Below are 21,987 nucleotides of genomic sequence, written 5' to 3'. Positions count from 1 at the left end.
ATTATATTATATTATTAAATACTTTATTAATCTAAATCGCACAACCTCCTCCTAAAAACAAAATTTATATTTAAAAAGAAGCAACAAAAAAAAAAAGACTTTTATTGTGGAAAACATTTAATCTTTTAACAATGTTGGTGAAACCATTTACAGGAGCTTAAATTCCTGTATTCATATTATATATTCATTAGCCTGTGTTTAACAGGTGCCAAGTTATGTTATTTTTTTTGGTTAGCATGTGGTCCAAAACATAATGGCATCTAAAAATGGCATCCGATCAGAACCGAAATATGAACATCTATTGCAAAACGTTCATAAATAACATGTCCAAATGAGTGTCTGGTCCCAAGGCTGTTGAAGGATGGACGTGTGAGGAGAAAGAGAGAAAAGAGGAAGAGAGAAAGAGAGAGTGGTTTGGGCAGTTTGAGTGTGAGGGAGTGTTAGGGGCTGCTGGGCCATGAAACGAAGGTACTTTCCTGTCGGTTGGAGCAGATGGTTAAGATACTGTACACTCGGTTTAAGTTATATTCAAGTTAGTCATGTGGCAATTAAGAACATATAGGTTATGACTGTATAAGTGCTGCTGTTCACAGTTATTACCATAATAAATTACCTTCAATTACACATTTCCTTAGAAATGTTGGTTGATAATATGTAATTAATCTGAAACACCTGCCTGGATGAAGGAGAAAGAAACCGGTGTCGGGAACCGGTGTGTGCGTGTGTGTTCCTGTGTGCGTGGCATCTGTTAATAAAGTGATATGGAGATGGATGAGTCAGTGCGCTAGGAAACACATTCACATGCTTGTATGTGTCAGGAGTACTTCACTCTTCTCTTATTGCCATTGATTTCTACATTGTATCCAATCCTCTCACTCAGCCTGGGGAAAACATTCACTTACCGAGAGACCCAGAGGTCGACAGAGAGAGAGAGGGAGAGAGAGAGAGAGAGAGAGAGAGAGAGGGAGAGAGAGAGAGAGAGAGAGAGAGAGGGGGGGGGGGGGGGCAAAGACATGTGGGGATAGATAAAACACTAGAATTTAGTTTTTCACAAGAAATTGTCTTAAAGAATTGACAATAATACACCCTGGTTTCAAACCATGGCAATAAAATCAGCTTTAAAATATTATTATATTATATTATATTATATTATATTATATTATATTATATTATATTATTATATTATATTATATTATATTATATTATATTATATTATATTATATTATATTATATTATATTATATTATATTAGTGCAGTGCAACAATTAATCGTGATTAATCGCATCCAAAATAAAAGTTTGTGTTTACATAATATATGTGTGTGTACATCATTATTTTGTATATATAAATGGACACATATGCATGTGTATATTTAAGAAAATGTTGTTATTTATGTTTAGATATTTATATTTATATTAGGGCTGTTAAACGATTAATCGCATCCAAAATAAAAGTTTGTGTTTACATAATAAATGTTAGTACTGTGTATAATTATTTTATATATTTAAATACACACACATACTTGTATATATTTAATAAATATTTGCATGTATATACTGTATATAGATTTATATATAATTTATATTATATATAAATTATAAATATTTTATTTATAAATATATTTTTTTAAATATAGTATTTTAAAAGTAAATATACCCAATCAAAAAGTGTGTATTTATATGTACAAAATAATTATACACAGTACACACACATTTATTATGTAAACAAACTTTTATTTTGAACGCGATTAATCACGATTAATTGTTAAGACAAATTATTGCATTCAAAAAATAAATAACAAGACATTACAATTAAAGTGACTTGGGAAAAAAGGACAATGACAATCATGCCTTCTTAAACCACTGTATTTTTGGAGTCACGTTCCAACCCCCTTTCGAAAAATAACCCTACGAGTTATTGTTACCCTGTTTCTTATGAAAGAACCTTTCCTCTACTTTCAACACATGGCTGATACTGCGGGTCAATGTGTCCCTCGAGAGAATATGAGTTTCCAATTTGATATACTTTTTGATTGGGTCACCACTCACCACATCCTCTAACCCTCACTCTAAAGAACACAGAGATATCAAGGGTGTCGAGACATACAGTATAAAGTCAATTTCCATAGAGGAAATAATCCCTTAAGTTACTTCAGGGGTCTAACAAGGGACGAACTCAAGAGAACGAAGTTCTCAGAAGGAGAGCCGAAGCCCTTCAACTATTTAAATATCTCTACTGTATGAAAAGTTCTCTTCCCAAAATGGGGAAGTGGGATTGTTGTTGGCCTAACTTTTCACTGTAGCCAAGTGCAGTATTCACTACATGTGAAACAAGCGCTAACCACACGGTAAGTATTTATAGCTTGGCCCAACTCCACTTCTTCAAACTGTTTTATTGTTTTCCTCGTATTAATACCACATGGCATCAATTTGCACAGGGATGTTGGTTTATGGTTCTCCCTTGGTAGCTCTAGCGGTTAAATAGACAAAAATAGCCTAAGTGAGAGAAGTATCTAAATGTGCTATTAGCTAATTTAGCAGCTCAAAATGTTTCAGAAGGGAGTTGTTAAAAGAATATCGGTTTGAACCATGGAATTGTGTGCTTGCATGGCAGAGGAAAGCAATCCAACGCAGCTGCTGTAGTTCTGCTAATAGAGTCGATATCATATATTGACATGATCCTAGCTTTGGGATACTTCAAGGACACGGGAATCTAACTGGTCTGCCTGATCTAAATGCATCTGAACTTAATGGATTTATAAGAAATTTGGGAATTGCTTTGGTGACAGAGATTTAGACACGTACACATCTTGAGCCAAAGCAAATATTGTCTACTAGTGTCCACAAAGGATCAATGAGCTGTCAGCACAAAACGATTGGCTGCTACTGTCATACTGACTAGAACATCATTGGCAATAAATTAATGAGCAAATATGCCCCCGCCCTTTGCGTTTCACTTATTTCCATCCCTCGCTTTTCTGAGAAGAATCTCTTGCAATCACAGAGATCAATGCTTATTGAAATTTCATGAGGGCAGATCCAGGCCTCATCATATTTCACTATAATGACCTGGAGTGTTGTGAGTTGAAGGATAGTGAGGAAAGAGGAGACGGGGAAGCATGAGGTAAGTCCTCATTTCGTTGAGCATAGTAAGGTATGATGGGTATAGTAGTTGGGTACATAATTGCCTATTGCACATACGCTCACTCTACAATAGAGCCCAACCCCACACACAATCCAATAGATTCATTAGATTAATAGATTCAATAGACCTTACTCGTTTTTATTAGGGCTGTCGATTTAACGCGTTCATTTAATTGATTAGTTATGGAAAAATAACGCGAATAAAATGATTTAACGCATTTAATGCACCCGGGACGTACCTTTCATTCAGTTGATTGGTGACTAACATGAAAGCAGGGCAAAAACTCGAGAATGTGGTTCAAATGGCCCTGAAATTCAAGATATCAGAGCATAAATGCCCCTGTATGAGTTTTTTTCTTTACATCATATGATATTGTGAAGCAATATCACACGAGTGACGAGCGCAGCATCACACAAGTGTTGTTTTTATTCTGAATAGCACGTGTGCAAATGTGATATCGATTTTATACAACAGTTCAATAAATAAGAAGTTAATATTGTGTTATATTTTATACGCAATATTGTCTCTTTTTGCTCAATTTTGCCAACAAAAATATTACCTGTATTTTCACGTTTTGCGCGAATCAATTTGAAGCAATGATTCAATGGCACATTCATAAAGAGAGCCATTTACTTCATTCCTGAACGAATCAGCCGTTTGAACGAATTGAATGAATCGACTCAATGGCTTACTCATTTAGACATTTACTGCCACCTACTGGCAGTTTTAGTTTCTCATTTAGATCTTGAGTATTGATTGCCCAGAAATGAAAATTGTGTTTATTTACATTCACTCGTTTCAAACCTGCATGACTTTCTTTCTTTTGCAGAATATAACAAATATATTTTGAAGAATGTTGGTAACCAAACTGTTTTTGTCTGTAAATATATCAGAAATACCAATTCAGATGCAGCTTCTGAGAAAAAAAACTAAAAAAACATGACCGTTGTAGCCTAAAAGTTGATGTGTAATAAATTCTATGTTGAATATTAAAAAAAAGAATACTTCTAAAGCTACTTTTTTTGTAATGTCAATTTAATGCTTTTCTCAGTTAACACAATAATGACTTTAAATGATCTTTTCGGGGTAATTTCTCAGCCAAAATTGATCTGCAATTAATTTGCGATTAATTAGAATACATAATCGGCACATCATGTAATTAATTATATTAAAATGTTTAATACTTTTTATTAAATGTGATTTTTAAACGAATCGAATGTAATATTTGTTTGTTTGTCCACTGATTCATGCCTTACTTCAGTGACAGTTAATAACATTGAGCACTATTGAGCATCTAATTGAGCACATCAAACACATAACCATTGTTTGAATCAAATCAAACTAAATCAAATCTAATTTAAGGTTATCGAGTGAAAGAGAATAATCAACTAATAAAATCAATTCTATTCTAGATCCAGGTTTTGAATCAAATCATACAAAGTGAATCTAGCTAAATCAAATCAAATGGAAATCTACCAAATCAAAGCAAATTCATTAAATCTATAATAGAATTCATTCAATTCAAGAACCACCAGCAGCACAAACACTGTCTTTGACATAGTCTTTCACATTCTTTTTAAAGTGTCTAAATCAAATCAAACAAACTGAATTAAACTGAATCAAATCAAATGAATCAAATCTATAAAAGAAATGGTTCTATTCTGCCAGCAGATCCAGAGGCTTGTCAGCACTTATCACAGTGTGGATCATCTTTCACTAAAACACTTTTTTAACAAGCTAAGAACTGAATGAATCAAAGTCAATGATTGAATAAAACAGATCAAATCTATAAAATAACTGTTTGCGTTCTATAACGAGAAGACCAAACCTTGACAGAACTGTCTGTATGGATCACTAAAAAATTACCCATAAAATTCCCAAGTACTGAATCCCAAGTACTCTAGCAACACTATACGACGAATGGGTCTTTCACTAAAACATGCTTTCCAAGAATGTTTGAACCAAATCTACAAACTAAATCAAACTCAAAAGTTATCAAATCATATCATGGCAATACTGATTCTATTCTTGGAACAAGCCGGTCCGTGGCTCTGACAGCGCTGTGACTGTATTGATTGTCTTTAACTAAAACTCTCCTCCTTTTCCTGCTATAGTACTGCAGTAATGAGCAAGGGAATGTCACCACTTCCCTCCCTCCCCCTCTTCACCTCTTTCCCTCCTTCTTCCCAGAGGGTGCATGTATTTCCCCCCCTTCAGGTACGAGCTCAAGGCAAGAGCTCTTGGGGATCAATACCCACGGCAGTGGAGCGTTCAATACCTCTGAATTATTGCTTCATCCCCCTCCCCCCCCTATTATAGATGAGTTATTTTTTCCAAGCCACACCACTTTAAGATCAATAGAGAACAATCTTATTCTTGTCTTTCCCCCTGCTCTTTTTCTACCACACTATTTTCTTTCTAAAGTTGCATCTTTATGATACAAAACAACAGGCAGTAAAAGAGATGTAGGAGGCAGATGTAGAGGAACAGCGGCTGAATTTGGTTTGAAGTACGCTTTCTTTACAGAATGAAGGAAATGTTTCTTCACATAACAGAACTTTACACAAATATATGTGTAGTGTTTTAGTATTTTAGAGCGGCTCTTTTCTCATTACTTTGAGAAATGCGAAACCGTTCCGGTGTTTTTTTCTGCTTGGTGTGCTGACTAATAACGTATTTCCATTGTGCGTTCCACTTGTTTTCAGTAGGGCTGTGTTATATAATAAAGCCTCAAAACCCGTCCTTTGGGGTCTTGTTAGCAGTGTGTGTGTTGGTGTGTGTGATTCATCTACCATCTACAGCGCTGCTAGACTCAATTCGAGCCGCTGCCGAGATATCTGGCCGCAGTCCGATCTTGTGACCTGGAATTGTCTGTAATCTAATTGGAGGTGCTCGTCCCTTCCGACAATGAAGCATTTAGTTGGCAGCAGTAGATCCCGCAGAATTGTTATCGTCACCAATTACTGGCCGTCTAGCCAGAAGAAAAATGCTTTGCTATTAAAATGCAATATTTGGTTAAATTAGTGTAAAAAAAAAATCTAACTTCCATCAAAATGTAACAAGTTTCTCCACTTCTGAAACGACATTTTGTTTTTCAAACCCTTCCTTCCAACCACTCACTTTTCACTATCTAACCAATTTCTGATTTGATTGAAATTCGGTTTCATCATGGAAGTAAACTGGGTTGCGAATGCAGTTTATGACAACTTTCAAAGAAAGTATTGATAGGAAAGTAGTAAAGTAAGTGATCTGGCATCACTGTTCGGAAATATCAATCTCAAAATTATGAAACCGAAGAAAGTGTGTGAAATGGGGAACTGAACAGAAAAATGGCCTTTCTGTCTCAGATCTGGTTCTATGATTCCTGTGAATGTTATGGCAGTTCCATAGGCAGGATTTGTCTCTGTTGCTCCAATGGTTTATCGATTGGCACTTTGCACTTCCTCCTAACAAACACACACCGCTGACATTCAGTTTGAGAAGTGACACAGAACCTACACTGTCAATTATATGAGATGTATTAGTTTGTCCCCAGGGATCTGTATACGGCGTCCAGTACAACTGAAACACCAGGATGAGAAAGAAAGAGAGACGGACAGAGAAATCCTGCTGGAAAAAACAAAACTAGCTTAAACCAGACTAAAGTGGTTTGCAGGTCTTAGCTGGTCACCAAGTTATTTCCACTGTTGAGGTCAGTCAGATGTATGTAGATGTTTATATAACCATATATAACCTCACCCCCATCCGGGTCATGGGACCAGTGTATCCTTCAGGTCTACTGTAAAAAAAGTTGCTGCCTTAAATTTTTAAGTACAATCAACTTGGATGTTTAAGCCATTTCAACTTAAATTACATTAAACTGACTTAAAAAATGAAAGCAATGTAAAAACATGTTATCATAACTTATTGATCTTAGAATTTTTTACAGCACCGCTCTAAGTGGGATTCAAACCGGTGTTTCCGGCATGGTAGGCGAGCGCACTAACAAGGCTGCTAAAGACCATAGTCTATAGCGTCAGTCGCTAGTGTGCCTCTTGAGGCCAGGGGAGTGAGGTTTACTTGCACAGCTCTTACTAGCTGGCCTCCATTACATACAAATGCATATAATCAAATTTATTTAAAAGCTACAAGGGAATTTAGTCATCATAGCATTACAAAATTATGTTAAATATTAAAAATGGGTATTCATTTTGAGACTATTTAGCAATTAAATGGGCATTTACCTATGTTTTTTTTTTTTTTTTTAAAGATTAACTAAATAAGCACGAATGATGGCAAAGGTTAATTAAATGTAAAAATGTGGCAAATGAGCATAACACAATTAAATATCCAGTACAAACATCTCTAAAACTGATCAACAACCAATACCGTAGTGATATATTGCAAATCCTTTGTCTGGTGTGATGGCTTTAGATGGGTTTTGAGCAGCTGGTCAGGCTAGGAGTCCGGCAGATAAGCTAAACCAACAGAACACCAGTTTACCACGGTGGGAGATAAGCTAGACCAGTTTGAACCATGAACCACCTTAACTGGTTTAAGCTGTTTTTTAGGCAAGGAAAACTCTTGGAGGAGCATTTAAAGAAGTATTTCAAGTGTATTGCATGTAGTTGTATGAGAACAATGTGCCTTCTTTTTTATTCCTTTGTGTTCTAGCTGTTAAACAAAACAAAAGCTCTGTTTTGTAACATAATTGTGGCATTAACATAAACATGTAACATAATGTATTGTCAATTAACATACATGTAACATAAATCTTGACATGTATTTCTCACATAAAAAGCACAGCTTTTCTTGTGTCATTGTCTGCAAGACCTTACGTTCAACTTACGTGCTTGCTGTGGTTGACTGATTTAGCCATTTATGGATTCCGACTGCAGTTGTAGTTTCCAGGTAGCCATTGATTAATGCCCAGCCAGAGCCTGGCGGGAGGCGTCCGTGGCTTTGCCTGTATTGATTCAATTAGTTCTGAGTTCTTGCTAGTTTTCTATGCAAATAGCCTTTGCTAGCGGCCTCGGCTAACAGAGGCTGATTAGCATCGCCAGCTGTCTGCTGGGTACTTCTAATACCCATGCCAGCTGCCATCTTCGTGTGCCAGTTGCTTAACGTTGGTGATGCCCCAAAAGGTGCCAACTTGAGTTCATTTTCAAGAGTAAGGTAACAGTTGCCCTAAGTTTAAAAAGCTGAATGTTACCAGTTTGAAGATTGATGCTAAAAGGCATGAATTTCACTACATTTGCTTCTATTTACAAAAATATTCTGAATGCGTTTGAGAGAAATTACTGATATACTCATAGCAGTGGGTGAAATAAATAAAATAATACATTTGCCATCTGTGTCTCTCTTTGAATGTCACTGGTTGCCACCTACAACTCTTTAACCATGTCTATCACTTAACTTCTGTGGACGCACATTTCCCTCTCTCTTTCTCACTGGAACGAGTCCGTCGCCCTCTCAAAAGATCCATCTGTGCACCAGATCAGCTATTTTTCTCTTTTAATTCGCCTTTGATTTAGACTCACTTTCAAGTGTGTCTGCTTGTTTGTGTGTGTGTGTGTGTGTGTGTGTGTGTGTGTGTGTGTGTGTGATGATTTAACACCAGCGAGGACGTACAAACAAAAAGCAACAGAATAAAATAACCATGAAATTAACCAGCGAGTTGACCTTTGACCTCCTCATGGAAGAAGGCATTGATCGGGTTGGAGAATGAGGTAAGACCGAAGCGCAATTGCTTTGTCTCATGAACACTGGAGTAATTAGCGACAAATAGTGTTCAATTTGTTAACGAAAAGTATGATGAAAAATGTTCGTCAGCAACTTTTCATGACTAAAACAAGGCGATGACGAGACGGCACCAAGGTCATTAGGCGATAACTGTGACTATATTAACATATAGTTGACTAAAATGTTGTTAAAAAACAAAATATTACCCAAAACTATTTTGTTAAAAAAAAAGAGACAAAATATTACAGTCTGCTGTACAAACCTCTACTACAAGCTTTCATGTTTGCGGTTGCCAGATGTCACAAGCTTAAATCCCCCAATCAGAGCTTTTCTCTTAAAAGGATACATTGTCTGCCCGGTGTTTTACTTAATCTTTGCAATCTGGCAACCATGCCCACACACTCTCTCTATACTATCGAAGTGCTGCCGATTATCTGAAAACAATGACAAACAAGTAAGCTGGAGTTTAGCAATCTCCATTTGAGATATTCTGTTTAAATGAATGTGCCTGTGTTCCTTCACGAGCCGCTTGCAATGTTTACTGTGACTAAATCTGTGATCAAACCTTCTCAGTGATGAAATGTAATAAATCCAAACATGGATCTGGTTGCTCAATAAATGCACTTACAATGCAATTTTTATGCTGTTGTTTTAATAGAAAAAACATACATTTAATTTGGAATTATTGGAATTACTTTTAGGAATTTCACTGTTCAGTTCTGAAAAAAGGGTTAGAAAACCTAAATTAGAAAAAAGACTAAATTAGACCGTGACTACATGAAAATAGCTGACAAAACTAACACTAGCGACAAAAGGTAATCTTTTCATACGATTGTGTGGGTGTTTTTATGTACATTTTTGGCCCTGTTGACTTTGTAAAATACACTCTTAAAATATTTTATTTGTCTAACAGTTGTATACAGTGTATAAACATACATGTTCAACAGTGTACACATTATATGACAAATCAGTCATTTGTGTCATGTAGATCTACTATGCCAAACTTAACTGAGGCAGTTTTGTGTTTGTTTGTGGATTTACGCATTAATAGTTTCATGTAAACTGCACGGTTCCTCAGTTTGTTTCACTGTTTAAATGGTTTCAATATGGAGGCCTATAAAGTGCAGCTTGTTTACTTCCTTGATTGTAACAGGTTTTATGAGCGTAGCTGTTATATTTTCTCCATCAACAGTAATTAAGCTAACAAAGCCATACTTTGTGTGTGTGTGTGTGTGTGTGTGTGTGTGTGTGTGTGTGTGTGTGTGTGTGTGTGTGTGTGTGTGTGTGTGTGTGTGTGTGTGTGTGTATTAACATATACAAAGCATAATTATAGAATTACTAGATTTTAAGAAAATGCAAATTGTGTTATAGGTTATTGTGGGTATTTTTCTGGCCATTGCAATGCAGTTGCTAAAGTTCTGAGATCTTTAAGGCACATTGCTATGCAGTTGATTTGAGTGTTTGCCAGGTGTTCTGTTGGTTGCTAGATAGTCTATTTTCCTTTCCCTAGATATAACCCAGGTCTTTCCTCCAATGGAAGGAAATCCTCCAATTTTGGGGCCTGCATTATTGTTTTAAAACATTAATAAAGTAAAACACACCTCTCCTGTGACCAACATATTTTTATATACTTGAAAACAAGTCAAAAGTTAAATCTTTCTTGTTTTGAGATGAAACGGCTTACCTGTGTAGATGAATCTTCCTGGTGTGCCTTTGCAAAACTGTTTGGACTTATAGGAGAGCGTGACCTCCACCACCCCAGGGATGTGACGAGGAGGGGTTTGAACTCTGATGGCATGAGGTGTGATGAGCTGTGGGGAGAAAATCAGAGAGAGGATGTTAGAACCAAGGAGGTCTATGATACCTAGAGAAAGCTATCCATTAGCATTCCTGTTCCCCTCAATGGCAGTTGCTCGGCTGCCACAGGAAGTGTGAGAATTGAAATCGCTCATGGGCACTCAGTTATGCAGCCAGGTTGTTTTGAGCCAATCATCAGAGCTTTAAATGCCATGTGACTCGACTAATGATGGTGTGCCAACAAACACAGTCCCAAATCCTTCATTAGTGACTATCCTGACATGTGACCTGAAAGGTAACAGGCATTTGAGAGGAACCGACTCCATAGATCCACTGAAAACCACTAGCTGATGAAGAAGAAAAAAAGTATCTGAAGAGTGAAGTTTGTTGTGAGAAAAGCTCTGGCAGCATTTGTTTGCAGATGCCGCGGTTGTGTTCTGTGTGTTCATTTGCCCTGGCTGATTATGTTCTTTGATCCAGTTCTGATCAGTAAACAATCTGACTGCGTGTGTGCCATGTGTGTGTCTGTATGTGTGTCTAATCAGTACCAGGCTGTTTATGGTGGGTGGTGAAGGGATGGCGTAGATGAAGGCTGGGAGAGGACAGGTGGAGCTCCTCGGAGACGTAATTAACAGCACACTGTCTTTCAGCATCTCAGTCTATATGCATGTGGTTCACTTGAGCTGTTGTCTAAAACATCTTCCTCTTTGAAAATGTGTCTCTCAGTGTCATAAACTCGGTTTCAAACCAGTCAACAAGGGAACTTCCTAGCCTGACAGCATTTATGGCATTAGACGCATTCCGGATGCAAAGGCCTTCCAAACTGAAGCCAGCAAAATTATGATATCTAGTGTTCTGTAAATGTAAAATAACACTGGATAGTTGTACAATTTGTACAATTGTACAATTTAGATACAGATTAATACTTACAGTTAAAGTTACAAAAGTTATTCAATCAAGAGCAGTGGGTGTTTTTCTCCTTGTCTTTTGTTCTTTGATTAACATGGCAGACAGCAGCAGGTTTATTAGGCTAATGTCACTTTAAGAGCGTTTGCACTGATCCAATATACTGTTACACACCATGCGTTTTCTCTCAATTATTTACGTTCCAAAACTGGACATTTTCACCAGAATAATCAGCAAGATGGGCATTTTTACATAATTTGGTATGTTTTTGACGGTTTAAGCGTAATAAGCCAAAAAATAAGTCAAATTTTCACACTCGAGGCAGCTTTATGAGAGCGGCTGCGGCACGTATATAGATCAGTGGTGCGCGCGGTTTTGGTGTGAGCGTGAAACCTGCCGAAATTACTAAAATTATGTGAAATACAAGCACTATTCAACCAGAGCGAATGATACGAGTGAGTGAGAGAAAACCGTTGTGTGTCGGATAGAAGAGAGAGCGAGAACGCACAGCTGGTATCGGTGTATCGATACTGCAGAAAAGGACTATTGGAGCCATTTCAGATATTTCAAAATCGATACATATCGTAATATCAATATTTTTGCCAACACTAAATATACCTAATTTCTCCCCAATTCTAGCCAAGACAATCCCAGAATGCACAGTGAAAAAAAATGGCAAAAGGAGTCAAGAGAAATGTTGATGGATACTCGTATGCTATTATGAATTCTATTTAAGTATAGTGTATAGTAGCATGCTAGTCTGCTATTCCGAAATCAACTATTTACTACAAGTGTAATCCATTCATTACTGACTATTGTTAAAAGTATCACTAAAAATAGATCAAACTAATTAAAAAAGATACCAGTTAACCCAGTATTTGTGTGTTTTATGCCTATTGGAGTATCATGCTAGCTTAACGACACGCTAATGTCAAACTGTTCTGCGATCAACTGTGAGTAAATTGCTGCCTATTTAGAGACGAAAAGAATGAAAGAAAAAGATCTTCCTAGGACCCTCCCCTGCTCTTATTCTCTTCCTCCCTCGTTAGATGCTATCTGTGGTAATCAGATCCCCACTGGCACTGCAGCTGAAGGCAACTACGTGGCTCTTGATGGGCCCCCCGTGTATGGGGGTCAAGGGGTCAGGAGGTAAAGGTCACAAGGTTACGAGGTCCACAGGAACCGCTATAGGGAGATTTCAGCACAGTGTATTTAATCGTCACCAGATGTAGTTCATCATAACCACACACACACACACACACACACACACACACACACACACACACACACACACACACACAAGCTTGTTTCTCTGAAAGCTAATAGCACTTAGCATCAACAGATCAAACTGGTTTGTTGAGTATGCAGTGGGAAAATTGTATCAGGGTTGGTGCCGTGATGAACACTCACTAGTGCTCATGAAGAGTGGCCGTCTGAAGAGAGAAGTACTCTAAAACACTCTAGATCAATGTGTTTGTGTATATGCTTCAACACCACTGGTTTGAGCATCTTTAAACCCGTTGTTATTGAGCAGTTAGCCAGTGTTACACAAGCTGCTCAATTTCTTGTACGAAGAAATGTCAAAACAACTGAGTTAAAAGTATTACATTTCTTAATCACTTAAGCACAGTAACTTAATCACCTGCGTAATGTCGGCCTAACGTAACGCTTATGTATTCTGATAGGAGAATGGGTGAAAGGTGATGGCTTTAAATAAGCAATTTAAATAACAACACAGGAGGGCTTTTGTTAAGCTAAATCTAGTCTATTTGAACTTTGACTAATCAATTGAGAAAACTCAAAATTCAACTCAAGACAAAATAAGCATTTGCTTAAGTCTTAAGCATTTGCCAATTTAAATCCAAACAGCGACTCTTTTGGCTGGGAAGTGTATATTTGAGCCCAAAAACTAATCCCAACCTTAATCAATTCTTAAGTTATAATTAATCAATACCATTAATAAAATAAAATAAAATCAACAGAGTAATTTTGAATGAATGTAAGCCGTTTCACTTGGATCACAACAAGGAGAAAAAGACTCTCAATTCCTGTTTCATGCCGACTTCAATATAGATGCTGTCAATATGTTCCTGTATATGTCAATAAGTATGTTTCAGTATCAATGCAAACATACAAAAGGACTAGAACCACGCTTTATGAACAATAATACGCTTTATGATTATAATGAGATTGTGGCAACAATCAGTGAGAAAGTCCAAAGTTCTGCTGGACAGATAGGAATGACTTGTAAGCTTACCTCACTCCAGACCAACATGGTGCCGAAGATGACCTGCAGTCCATCAAAGAAGTTGTCTCCAATGATGATGACAGTAGCGCCTCCTGTTGTCCAGCCTTCACTGGGACTGATGGCTTTGATACAAGGTGCAGCTGCGTCCAGAAACACCACAGGACCAATTTGGAGGAAGGAGAAAAAAAAGAAAAAAACATTGAGCATTTGTGCTTAGTAGTGTAACTTAGTGACCCAGCACTAGCATTACTTGTCCATGATTAGAAGTTTTATTGAGAACTTCTTCACATTCAGGATCAACATTAGTGTGGCGGTTGCAGATTTCGGGATTGAAGGTGTCATTTGAATGTAGTTTATTTCCTGGGCTCCGAGGGAAGTCTTGACACCTCTCAGTCTCTTATTTCAAGGCCAGTGCAGGAAACCAAAAACACACAAATGTCACAGAGAAAACTCACACAGCTGGATCCAACTAAGAGTCCCATACCACACGCTCTGGAGAAGTGTCGGTGGTTTTCACAGCTCTCATAGCACACATTAGGCATAAAAACAAAGGATCGCTTACATGGATTTCCCATCCAACACTACGCCTGAGCTGCATAGCCATACTTTGAGGGCATAGCAAGGAAATGCTTCAGTTGTAGCAGAACAGTGAGACAATGCCTCAAATTATGGGCCAGACTGCCAAAGATTTACTCTTTTAACTAGAAGGATGCAGTGTCCAATACGTACTACAATTAATTTGTTATAGGCCATATTTCATGGTTGACGATAGAGTATGATGAAATATTTATGTAGCGATTTAGCACAGTCTTCTGAGAATGGTTTTTGGGTTTCTTAAACTATTAATGTTGCACTTTCTATGTCCCAGGGGCTGATTTAAAAAAAAATGTACTACAGACTTCAACTTTTTATCATACCTTTATGTTTTTTGCTGCTGTTGTTGTAGTTATTTTGGCTACTTAATGCCTGTTAATGTATATATTTTATTGTTTAAATCTTCCAGACTTTCACTCTTTATCTTTAAGTATAAAATTCTGTCAGAAACATTAAAATTCTGTCAGAAACATTTGATATATTATGATATTCTAAACAAAGAATGAAATGAGCATTAGCATGTATTGTGTGAAAGAAATAATTTTGATCAATTGTCCTATAGTTCAAGGTAGATTTCACTCATGAGTAGAATTTTTTTACTGTGCGTCATTTCTAATCAATCACATCCAATAATTTTTTTTTGTTATACTGGTTGAAAGTCTCTTCACATCCTGAATGTATTTATATGTATATAAATCGTGTGTGGAAGGCGTAGGACCATAAAATGTCCTACCTGCCTGTCAATGTATGTATTTCCATACCTGCCCGAGCAAACATCACACGTCATCAGCGCGTAAAACAGAAGTCAGTCACCGAGCGCTGAAACATCAGCCACCTTCTACAGTTCCTACTGAACCAAAACAACGAGCTTATGCTGCGTTCACGCAATAACTGTCATTTGGAAGAGATGGAAACTCGGAGCGGTTCGTGACTTGAATTTATGCGTTTCGATGACAACACTATCAACGCCGAAATGAATCAGCAGCAGTCAGGTGGTACAGGTCAGAGCTCTTTAAGTTGTTTATGTTCATTATTATTGAAACGTTATGTGCTTTGAGACACAAGGTAGTTTAACGGCATCTCTCGTCTCGTGATGCTTTGCAAACTCTGTGTGCGTTCATGTGTTTTGAAAAAAGGCGTGGCTTTGGCTGTGGGATCTTTGCTTGCAAAGCTAACTTGCTATTGCTAGCCACTCCGAAAATTGCCTACCCTACCTTTAATGACATTTCACAAAAAAAGGACACAACAACTAAACAAAATGACCAAATTTTGATGAAACAAACTAAATGTAATACCTACTTATCAATTCTTCAAGTGTCCTAAGAGTATAATTTAACATTAATGTGTGTTTGTACGTTCTTCGTGTAGATAAGGTGACCTTAGGCCTCCTGCAGTAGGAGACACGTGTTTTTGTCACCGGGCGTCGAGGTACGGCAGCTCGTTTAGCGTGTTCTGTTTGTTGCTCTCCGCGGCGGCCGAGGATCAGGGGCTGAGTGAGAAAGGGACCACCACGGAGAAAGGTCAGTTTGCTTATTAGAGCTGTCTGCTCCCCTCCGAGACGCGGAGTCTCGTGCTAGCAGGGGGCAAAGAAAGCAATTTAGCCAGCCGCCGTTTACCTGCATTTAGCTCCCAAATGCCAAAGCGTCACTCACAGTAATGAGATATAAAGAGAGGACGAGTTGTGATGGGCCAGCACGACTGTTAGATCCACACGCTGTGAGATGCGAGTGGGGTAAGCTATATTGTATCCTTGCTAGGCTAAGCTCGGCTGTCTCGCTAAGGGCTGCTGATGGGAAAGCTGGTTGAATCATTAAAAGACGGAAGTTACAGTGAATATAAACAGTCAAGTGGCGTGAGAAACATGTCAAACATGTTGCCCAATGATAGTATTATTCATGAGGTCCAACAAAACAAGCGCAAACAGTGTTTCATCAAGTCTACCTTAAAAACTGTAAAAATTTAGGCACTGTAACACTTTAATTTGATGGTCCCCCAACAGACATTCTACTGACTATAAGTAACTTTGCAAATACGTCAACTTATTCTACTAATCCGAACCATAACCTAACAGTCTACTAATACTCTAATGACTGGTAGTTGACATGTAGTTGCAAAGTTACATAGTTAGTAGAATGTCTAAAGTGAACCATCGAAATAAAAGTGTCACCAAAATAAATGTAATTAATCAGTTAATCACTTTTACAGGCAAATCTGTAGAATTTCTACTCCGATTAGCCTAAATATTAATAAATGATGCATGGAACTTATTTGTAAAATTTAAGGGTGTTCAAATTCTTGGAAATATTTCCATATATTTTCATTTATTTTGCAGTTTCCATGATATTTTATGCATGATCATGGATATGATTACTATAATTAACTATAATAATATCAATAGTGTTTTTAAAATTATATAGCTATTATGATTATTATTTTTCAAGTACCATGTAAATATCTGTTAAAGTAATAAACATCAGTAATTTTGAAAATAATTAATTGAGTAAAGTTCTTTTGAATCTTTAAAAAAAACATCTGGACTCTTAAATACAAAGGACATTTTTGAAAAATCAATCATTGATTTGATTATTAAATTCCAAAAAGCTATCATATTTAAAAGCTCATAGGCCAAAAGCTTAATCTGTGGCCAATATTTATATTTTTTCCCTTTTGTAATTTGAAAAACATCCCTAAATCCAAATCACAAGCGGCTTTAGATTACTGAAAAGAACAACTTCTCGTGTTCTGTAAACACATGTTAATCTTCTCTTTTTACATGTCATGATTATGTCAGATGCTAAAAAGGAAAAAAATCCAGACCTGGAGGGTGAAATGAGACACATGCGCACACACTTTGGCGTTTGGTGGGGTGGTAAAGTAGGGAAGATGAGGTGCAATCTGTGGCGGTAATCTTGGCGTGAGTGGAGGTTTTTGGCGGAGGCTGAAATGGTAGCTGGATTAAGCAGATGGAGACGCATGAATCCATCTGATAGGATTAAACTTTCTGTGGCTTTCTCTAAGCCATCTGCTCACCATGCTGCTCCGACACACACACACACACACACACACACACACACACATTTAATTTGCAATGTAAAAAGTCTCACACACAAAACACAAAAGCAAAAGACAGAGGTACGAACACAGGGCAACACACATTTGAGTAATTACACTTTGATAGACACAATACAGCACCAAAACACAACAAAAGTTACAATTAAGCAGATAAATATTAGGCAGTTTGTATTATGCAGTACATATACTTTCATGTCTTGATGAAATACTCAACTCACAATTTTACATTTTAAATTACAATGGGGGTGGGGGGGTTCAGAATCATTTCAAGAAAGTGTTTGTTATCATAATTGGTAATCAGTTTAAGGGTTTGTCCTGTTGTCAAATTCACGTTCAATCCTGTTCTTAATTAAGCAAAATCTCTTTAAATAACCAAAGTTGGTATCTTAAGACATCATCCTCCAGGAAGTGACTTTTTTTTGGGGGGGGGGGGGCACAATCACTATAAGTGTTTGCACAAACATCACTGTAAGGATTCTGGGCTGTTCTGTTGTTAAAAATCCCATACTGTTTGATAAAACTACAAACATTTTTTAACTCAATTATTTATAAAAATGTAAAAAAAATGTGACGATATTTATTTCACAGGCACTGCATACCAGAAATTACCTTATTAATAATCTGAATGATTAATATGAATAATATTAGCAATAATAATAAACAATAGTTAGCTCAATGGTGGAGCTTGGCTATAAAAAGGTGGTGTGTTTGATTTGTCCATCAAGTCAACACATTTAAAAGTAAATACAGCAAAAGAAAAGAAAGGAAATTCCATTCGATTAAATACTAAAAACTAAAATCTGTATGGACAAACACAGAAACAAAACGGTGAATATAAAATCACTGCCCACATAAGGTGTGTAGCACACACATACACATTAGTGCAGACCATGGACAGATTGCATCCCCTTTCCGTGTCCCTAGGGTTTGTGCTTGGTGCTCTGGGACAGAGAGACCGTCTTCCGCTGGGATGCATTCAGCTGAGCCATTTTTCCCGCTTTCTTATAAACTCATTTAATGTTGTAGGCTGGAGTATTTGGGGTCACACACCAACCTACAGCTCCAGGAGATAAATACATCCAGCCAGTTGTTGTCGAAGTTGCCCCCATTGAGTTCATTCTCACTGCTGTTGTCTTAATGAAACATTCCAGGGCCCATTAGAATCTCAACCATAACCACAATTAATATCATCCCTCGTAATTCAATCTGCACCACCTTTATAAACCATATACCACTAAATCTAATAGAAGCTATAGAGAGAGAAAAAAATTGCTGCCAATTGTGAGATTCTTTTTAGCCATTTTATGACCCGCCAAACAGACAAAGAAAAACCTTAACAAGCATCACTAATTAAAGTTGCAGATTGAACTGATGTCCTGAGCATATCCATCTGAAATGCAATAAACTGAAACCCTAACCAAAATAATAATAATAATAATAAAACAGAGTCCTACTGTCAGTACAATCTGTAAATCTGTACTTTCTGTCTTTCATCCAAATGCAAACAGACCTCCTGATAGCGCTTGATGCCGCCAGCACGCGGCCACAGACCCCAAGAGACCATCACAGCTTATCACACCATATTCATCCACGACCGTAAATCACCACATCATATGTTCTGTTCTTCCATCCAGATCCAACAAATTTCCCTGGACATCTAAATCCTTGACAGGCTAAATGGGACACTGATTGGATTGGTCGGGCGTCTAGATAAATACTTCAAGCATCTTTGTAAAGCATGTCGGCGTGGGCTCGGACTTGCACAGATGGGCTCTGGGAATGCTAATGCTAATGCTAAAGCTAAACTTCACCAAGAGACTCTACAGCCATATGATAAAACAAACAGATAATCCAAGACAAACACCCTTTTGAGGGAGCGACTTGCTTCCTGCTTTTTAAGAGCCTTTTTATTTTCAAGAGAATGAGTAAGAAATTACATTTCTGAGACGATTTTCAACATACATTATTTAAGCAAACTGTTAGTCATCAGTAATCCATTGTGATGGATGTGGTGGCAAAAGCGGGATTTTCCACTGCATTACGTCAGCAGGATATCAAGGGGAATGTATACTGACAATTAATATGCAGTGTGCCTTAAAAGCATACGTTTTTTCACAACAGAATTTGCCACATCTGCCAAACAGGAAGTAGCCAAAGACAAAATAAACATCTGAGTGACGAACCAAACACAGAGGAAACCAATGATCATCAGAAATGTATTAATTTGTGTTTTGCAGCCATTTGTGTTGGTATCCGAAACCATTATGGACAATTTCGAGAGCACTTACTCCGTCCCATAACACAATAATGAGTGTACCGCCGATAAACACTCGACAGCAGTGTCCAAATTCTCTCACTCGTTTTCATTCACTCATTCAGTGGACTGTATTAGTGGAGTAATGTGGGGAACAGTGAATGAGAGGGCGATTTCAGATGCAAACAATGTAATGTGTGCTAAAGCTAAATGTCTATAGTCTCTTAGCTTAAAGTAGTTTGCAAAAAAATCCTCTAAGACGGCGAAAGATGAAGAAATGCTGATTATAAATGAATAAATACTGATTCAATTCTTCAAGATCTTTATTCATGTGGTTGTATTTTTATACTTACAGGGGAATTATGCTGTTAGCTTAGCAACAAACATCGGAATCAAGTCTATTGGAGTCAAGTCTATAAGAAACGGTTAAAGTTTGTTCATATGTACCATAGTAATGTATACATACTTAAAGTACCATAGAATATGCTAATCATTCAGTACCGTGGTGTTACCATGGTTGCCCCATACTTAAAAATCTGTGCATTTGAATTTAATGTATCTGGCTTTATGCATAAATCTTATCCTCTGTATTCAATTAAACACCACCATAGTCATTTCTGCAGACGGAGGGATGGGTTAAAGGAACGAGGGAGGGCACAGGTTAGTGCTTTAATTAATCTCTGCTTCATCTTTTACTCTCTCCGCACCACTGGAGAAGTGACTTAAAAGGCCAAAGCTCACAGACGACTCCGACAGCGAAGCGTTATCTCTCACCGACTCATTCGCACATACTGGATGGAGTTTTGTATCAACACTATTAATAAAATGTAGTCTTGTGTGTGTGTGTGGCTTGCAGAGACTTACTGCATATTTCAACAAACACAGTAGAATAAAGTCTGAATGTACATGATCTGTCAATGGTCCCTGTTCACACACAAGCCAACCCCATCTTGTTCTCTCTAACACTATTTCTTAATTTTTTCCTGTTGCAAACCAATTGGGATGGAATAAAGAGGCAGAAAGGACTCAGTATTCATTAAAATGAACTTTCCGAATGAACTGATTCATTTAAATGAATAAGAATATACGGTTACACTATATTTTAAGGTGTCCGTGTTACAGTGCAATTGTTCATTTAAGCGCTGTGTAGTAATGATTACCTACATGTACTTACTATAGGGTTAGGATTGGGGTTTGGTTTAGGGTTAGTTGCATGCAATTGTGCATTATTTATAGTTATTACTAATGTAATTTTACGTGTAACGGGGACACTGTAAAATAAAGTGTTACCGAATAAACAATCACAATTTTCTGCTAAACTGTCGATGTTAAATCCGCAGTAACTCACCGTGCTCTAGATAGGATTGCGTTCCCTCTGACGGGTCCAGTCGCCGAGCTCTTCTGCCGTGTTTGGAGTTGTTGTGCACAAACATGTTGTCTGAAACAGCCAGGACGTGTCCTTCTACGCTCACTGTTGTTGACACAACCACCTGTAAAGGAAGGGCACAGGGCTTAAATGCACAAAAAAAACTAAGTTGTAAATACTAGAGTATGTTTTACGAGAAAATACTATTTCAGTCGTTCATTTCACATTTAATTCACTCTGTAACTTCCTGTTTCTTTGTCATTAGTGGTGCTTGCCTATTGTTATTTCGTCATACTTATTCTTCTTCTAGACAAAACTTTGACGCGCTACTCGTCCCGCATCATTTGTCATAGACCCATGAATGAGGTGTCAAATCAACCAGCTCATTGAGCAGAGGTTTGCTGTATCTTTTCTAAGCGATCGGACTAATGATGTTCACACAGGGGACAAAAAAGTGGGCCAAAAAATCACACAGACTTCAGGTCCTTGGAAATTCACGTCCGAAATTTTCGCACGTTAAAAAATAAATACGACCTCACGTTATGTCAATCACGCTTACACACTGCCTCCGAAACTTTCGTCCGTCATTAAAAAAACAACAATTCGGAACGGGTTCGAGTTTCTGCGTCATTCGCATCCGTAACAAGCATTTGAATGGTGTTTTGACAATTCAGAGCCACCGAATGATGGATACGAAAAAACGCATGCGAAAATTTCCATTGACGGAATGTTTGTAAATTTGAATCTCAACTGCCACTTTCACACATAAACACAGGGCCTAAAGGCCCGTTCACAACAAGAACGACAACTATGAAGAAAACTATAAAGATAACCATATTAGCATCCACACCAGCGGACGATATCGCTCGGTTTATTCTAAGCGTGT

At 37.5% G+C, this 21,987-nt stretch overlaps 1 protein-coding gene across 4 annotated transcripts in view; it reads right to left on the bottom strand.

Annotated features, from left to right (window-relative positions):
* ebf1b (EBF transcription factor 1b) overlaps nt 1–21,987 on the bottom strand; it is a 136,898-nt gene that overhangs the window by 24,502 nt on the left and 90,409 nt on the right. For all 4 annotated transcript variants that reach the window (XM_079586173.1, XM_079586172.1, XM_079586174.1 and 1 more), the window contains exons 8-10: nt 21,084–21,225; nt 13,825–13,955; nt 10,549–10,675 (exon numbers count right to left, since the gene is read on the bottom strand). In XM_079586173.1, the coding sequence (XP_079442299.1) occupies nt 10,549–10,675; nt 13,825–13,955; nt 21,084–21,225 (400 nt within the window). The remainder of the gene's footprint in view (nt 1–10,548; nt 10,676–13,824; nt 13,956–21,083; nt 21,226–21,987) is intronic.

Source organism: Phoxinus phoxinus, assembly GCF_949152265.1.
Source record: "Phoxinus phoxinus genome assembly, chromosome: 17".
In the NCBI taxonomy this organism is placed as follows: Eukaryota; Metazoa; Chordata; class Actinopteri; order Cypriniformes; family Leuciscidae; genus Phoxinus; species Phoxinus phoxinus.
The sequence above is the reverse complement of the archived record's forward strand: the minus strand, read 5'-3'. Positions and strand labels throughout refer to the sequence as shown.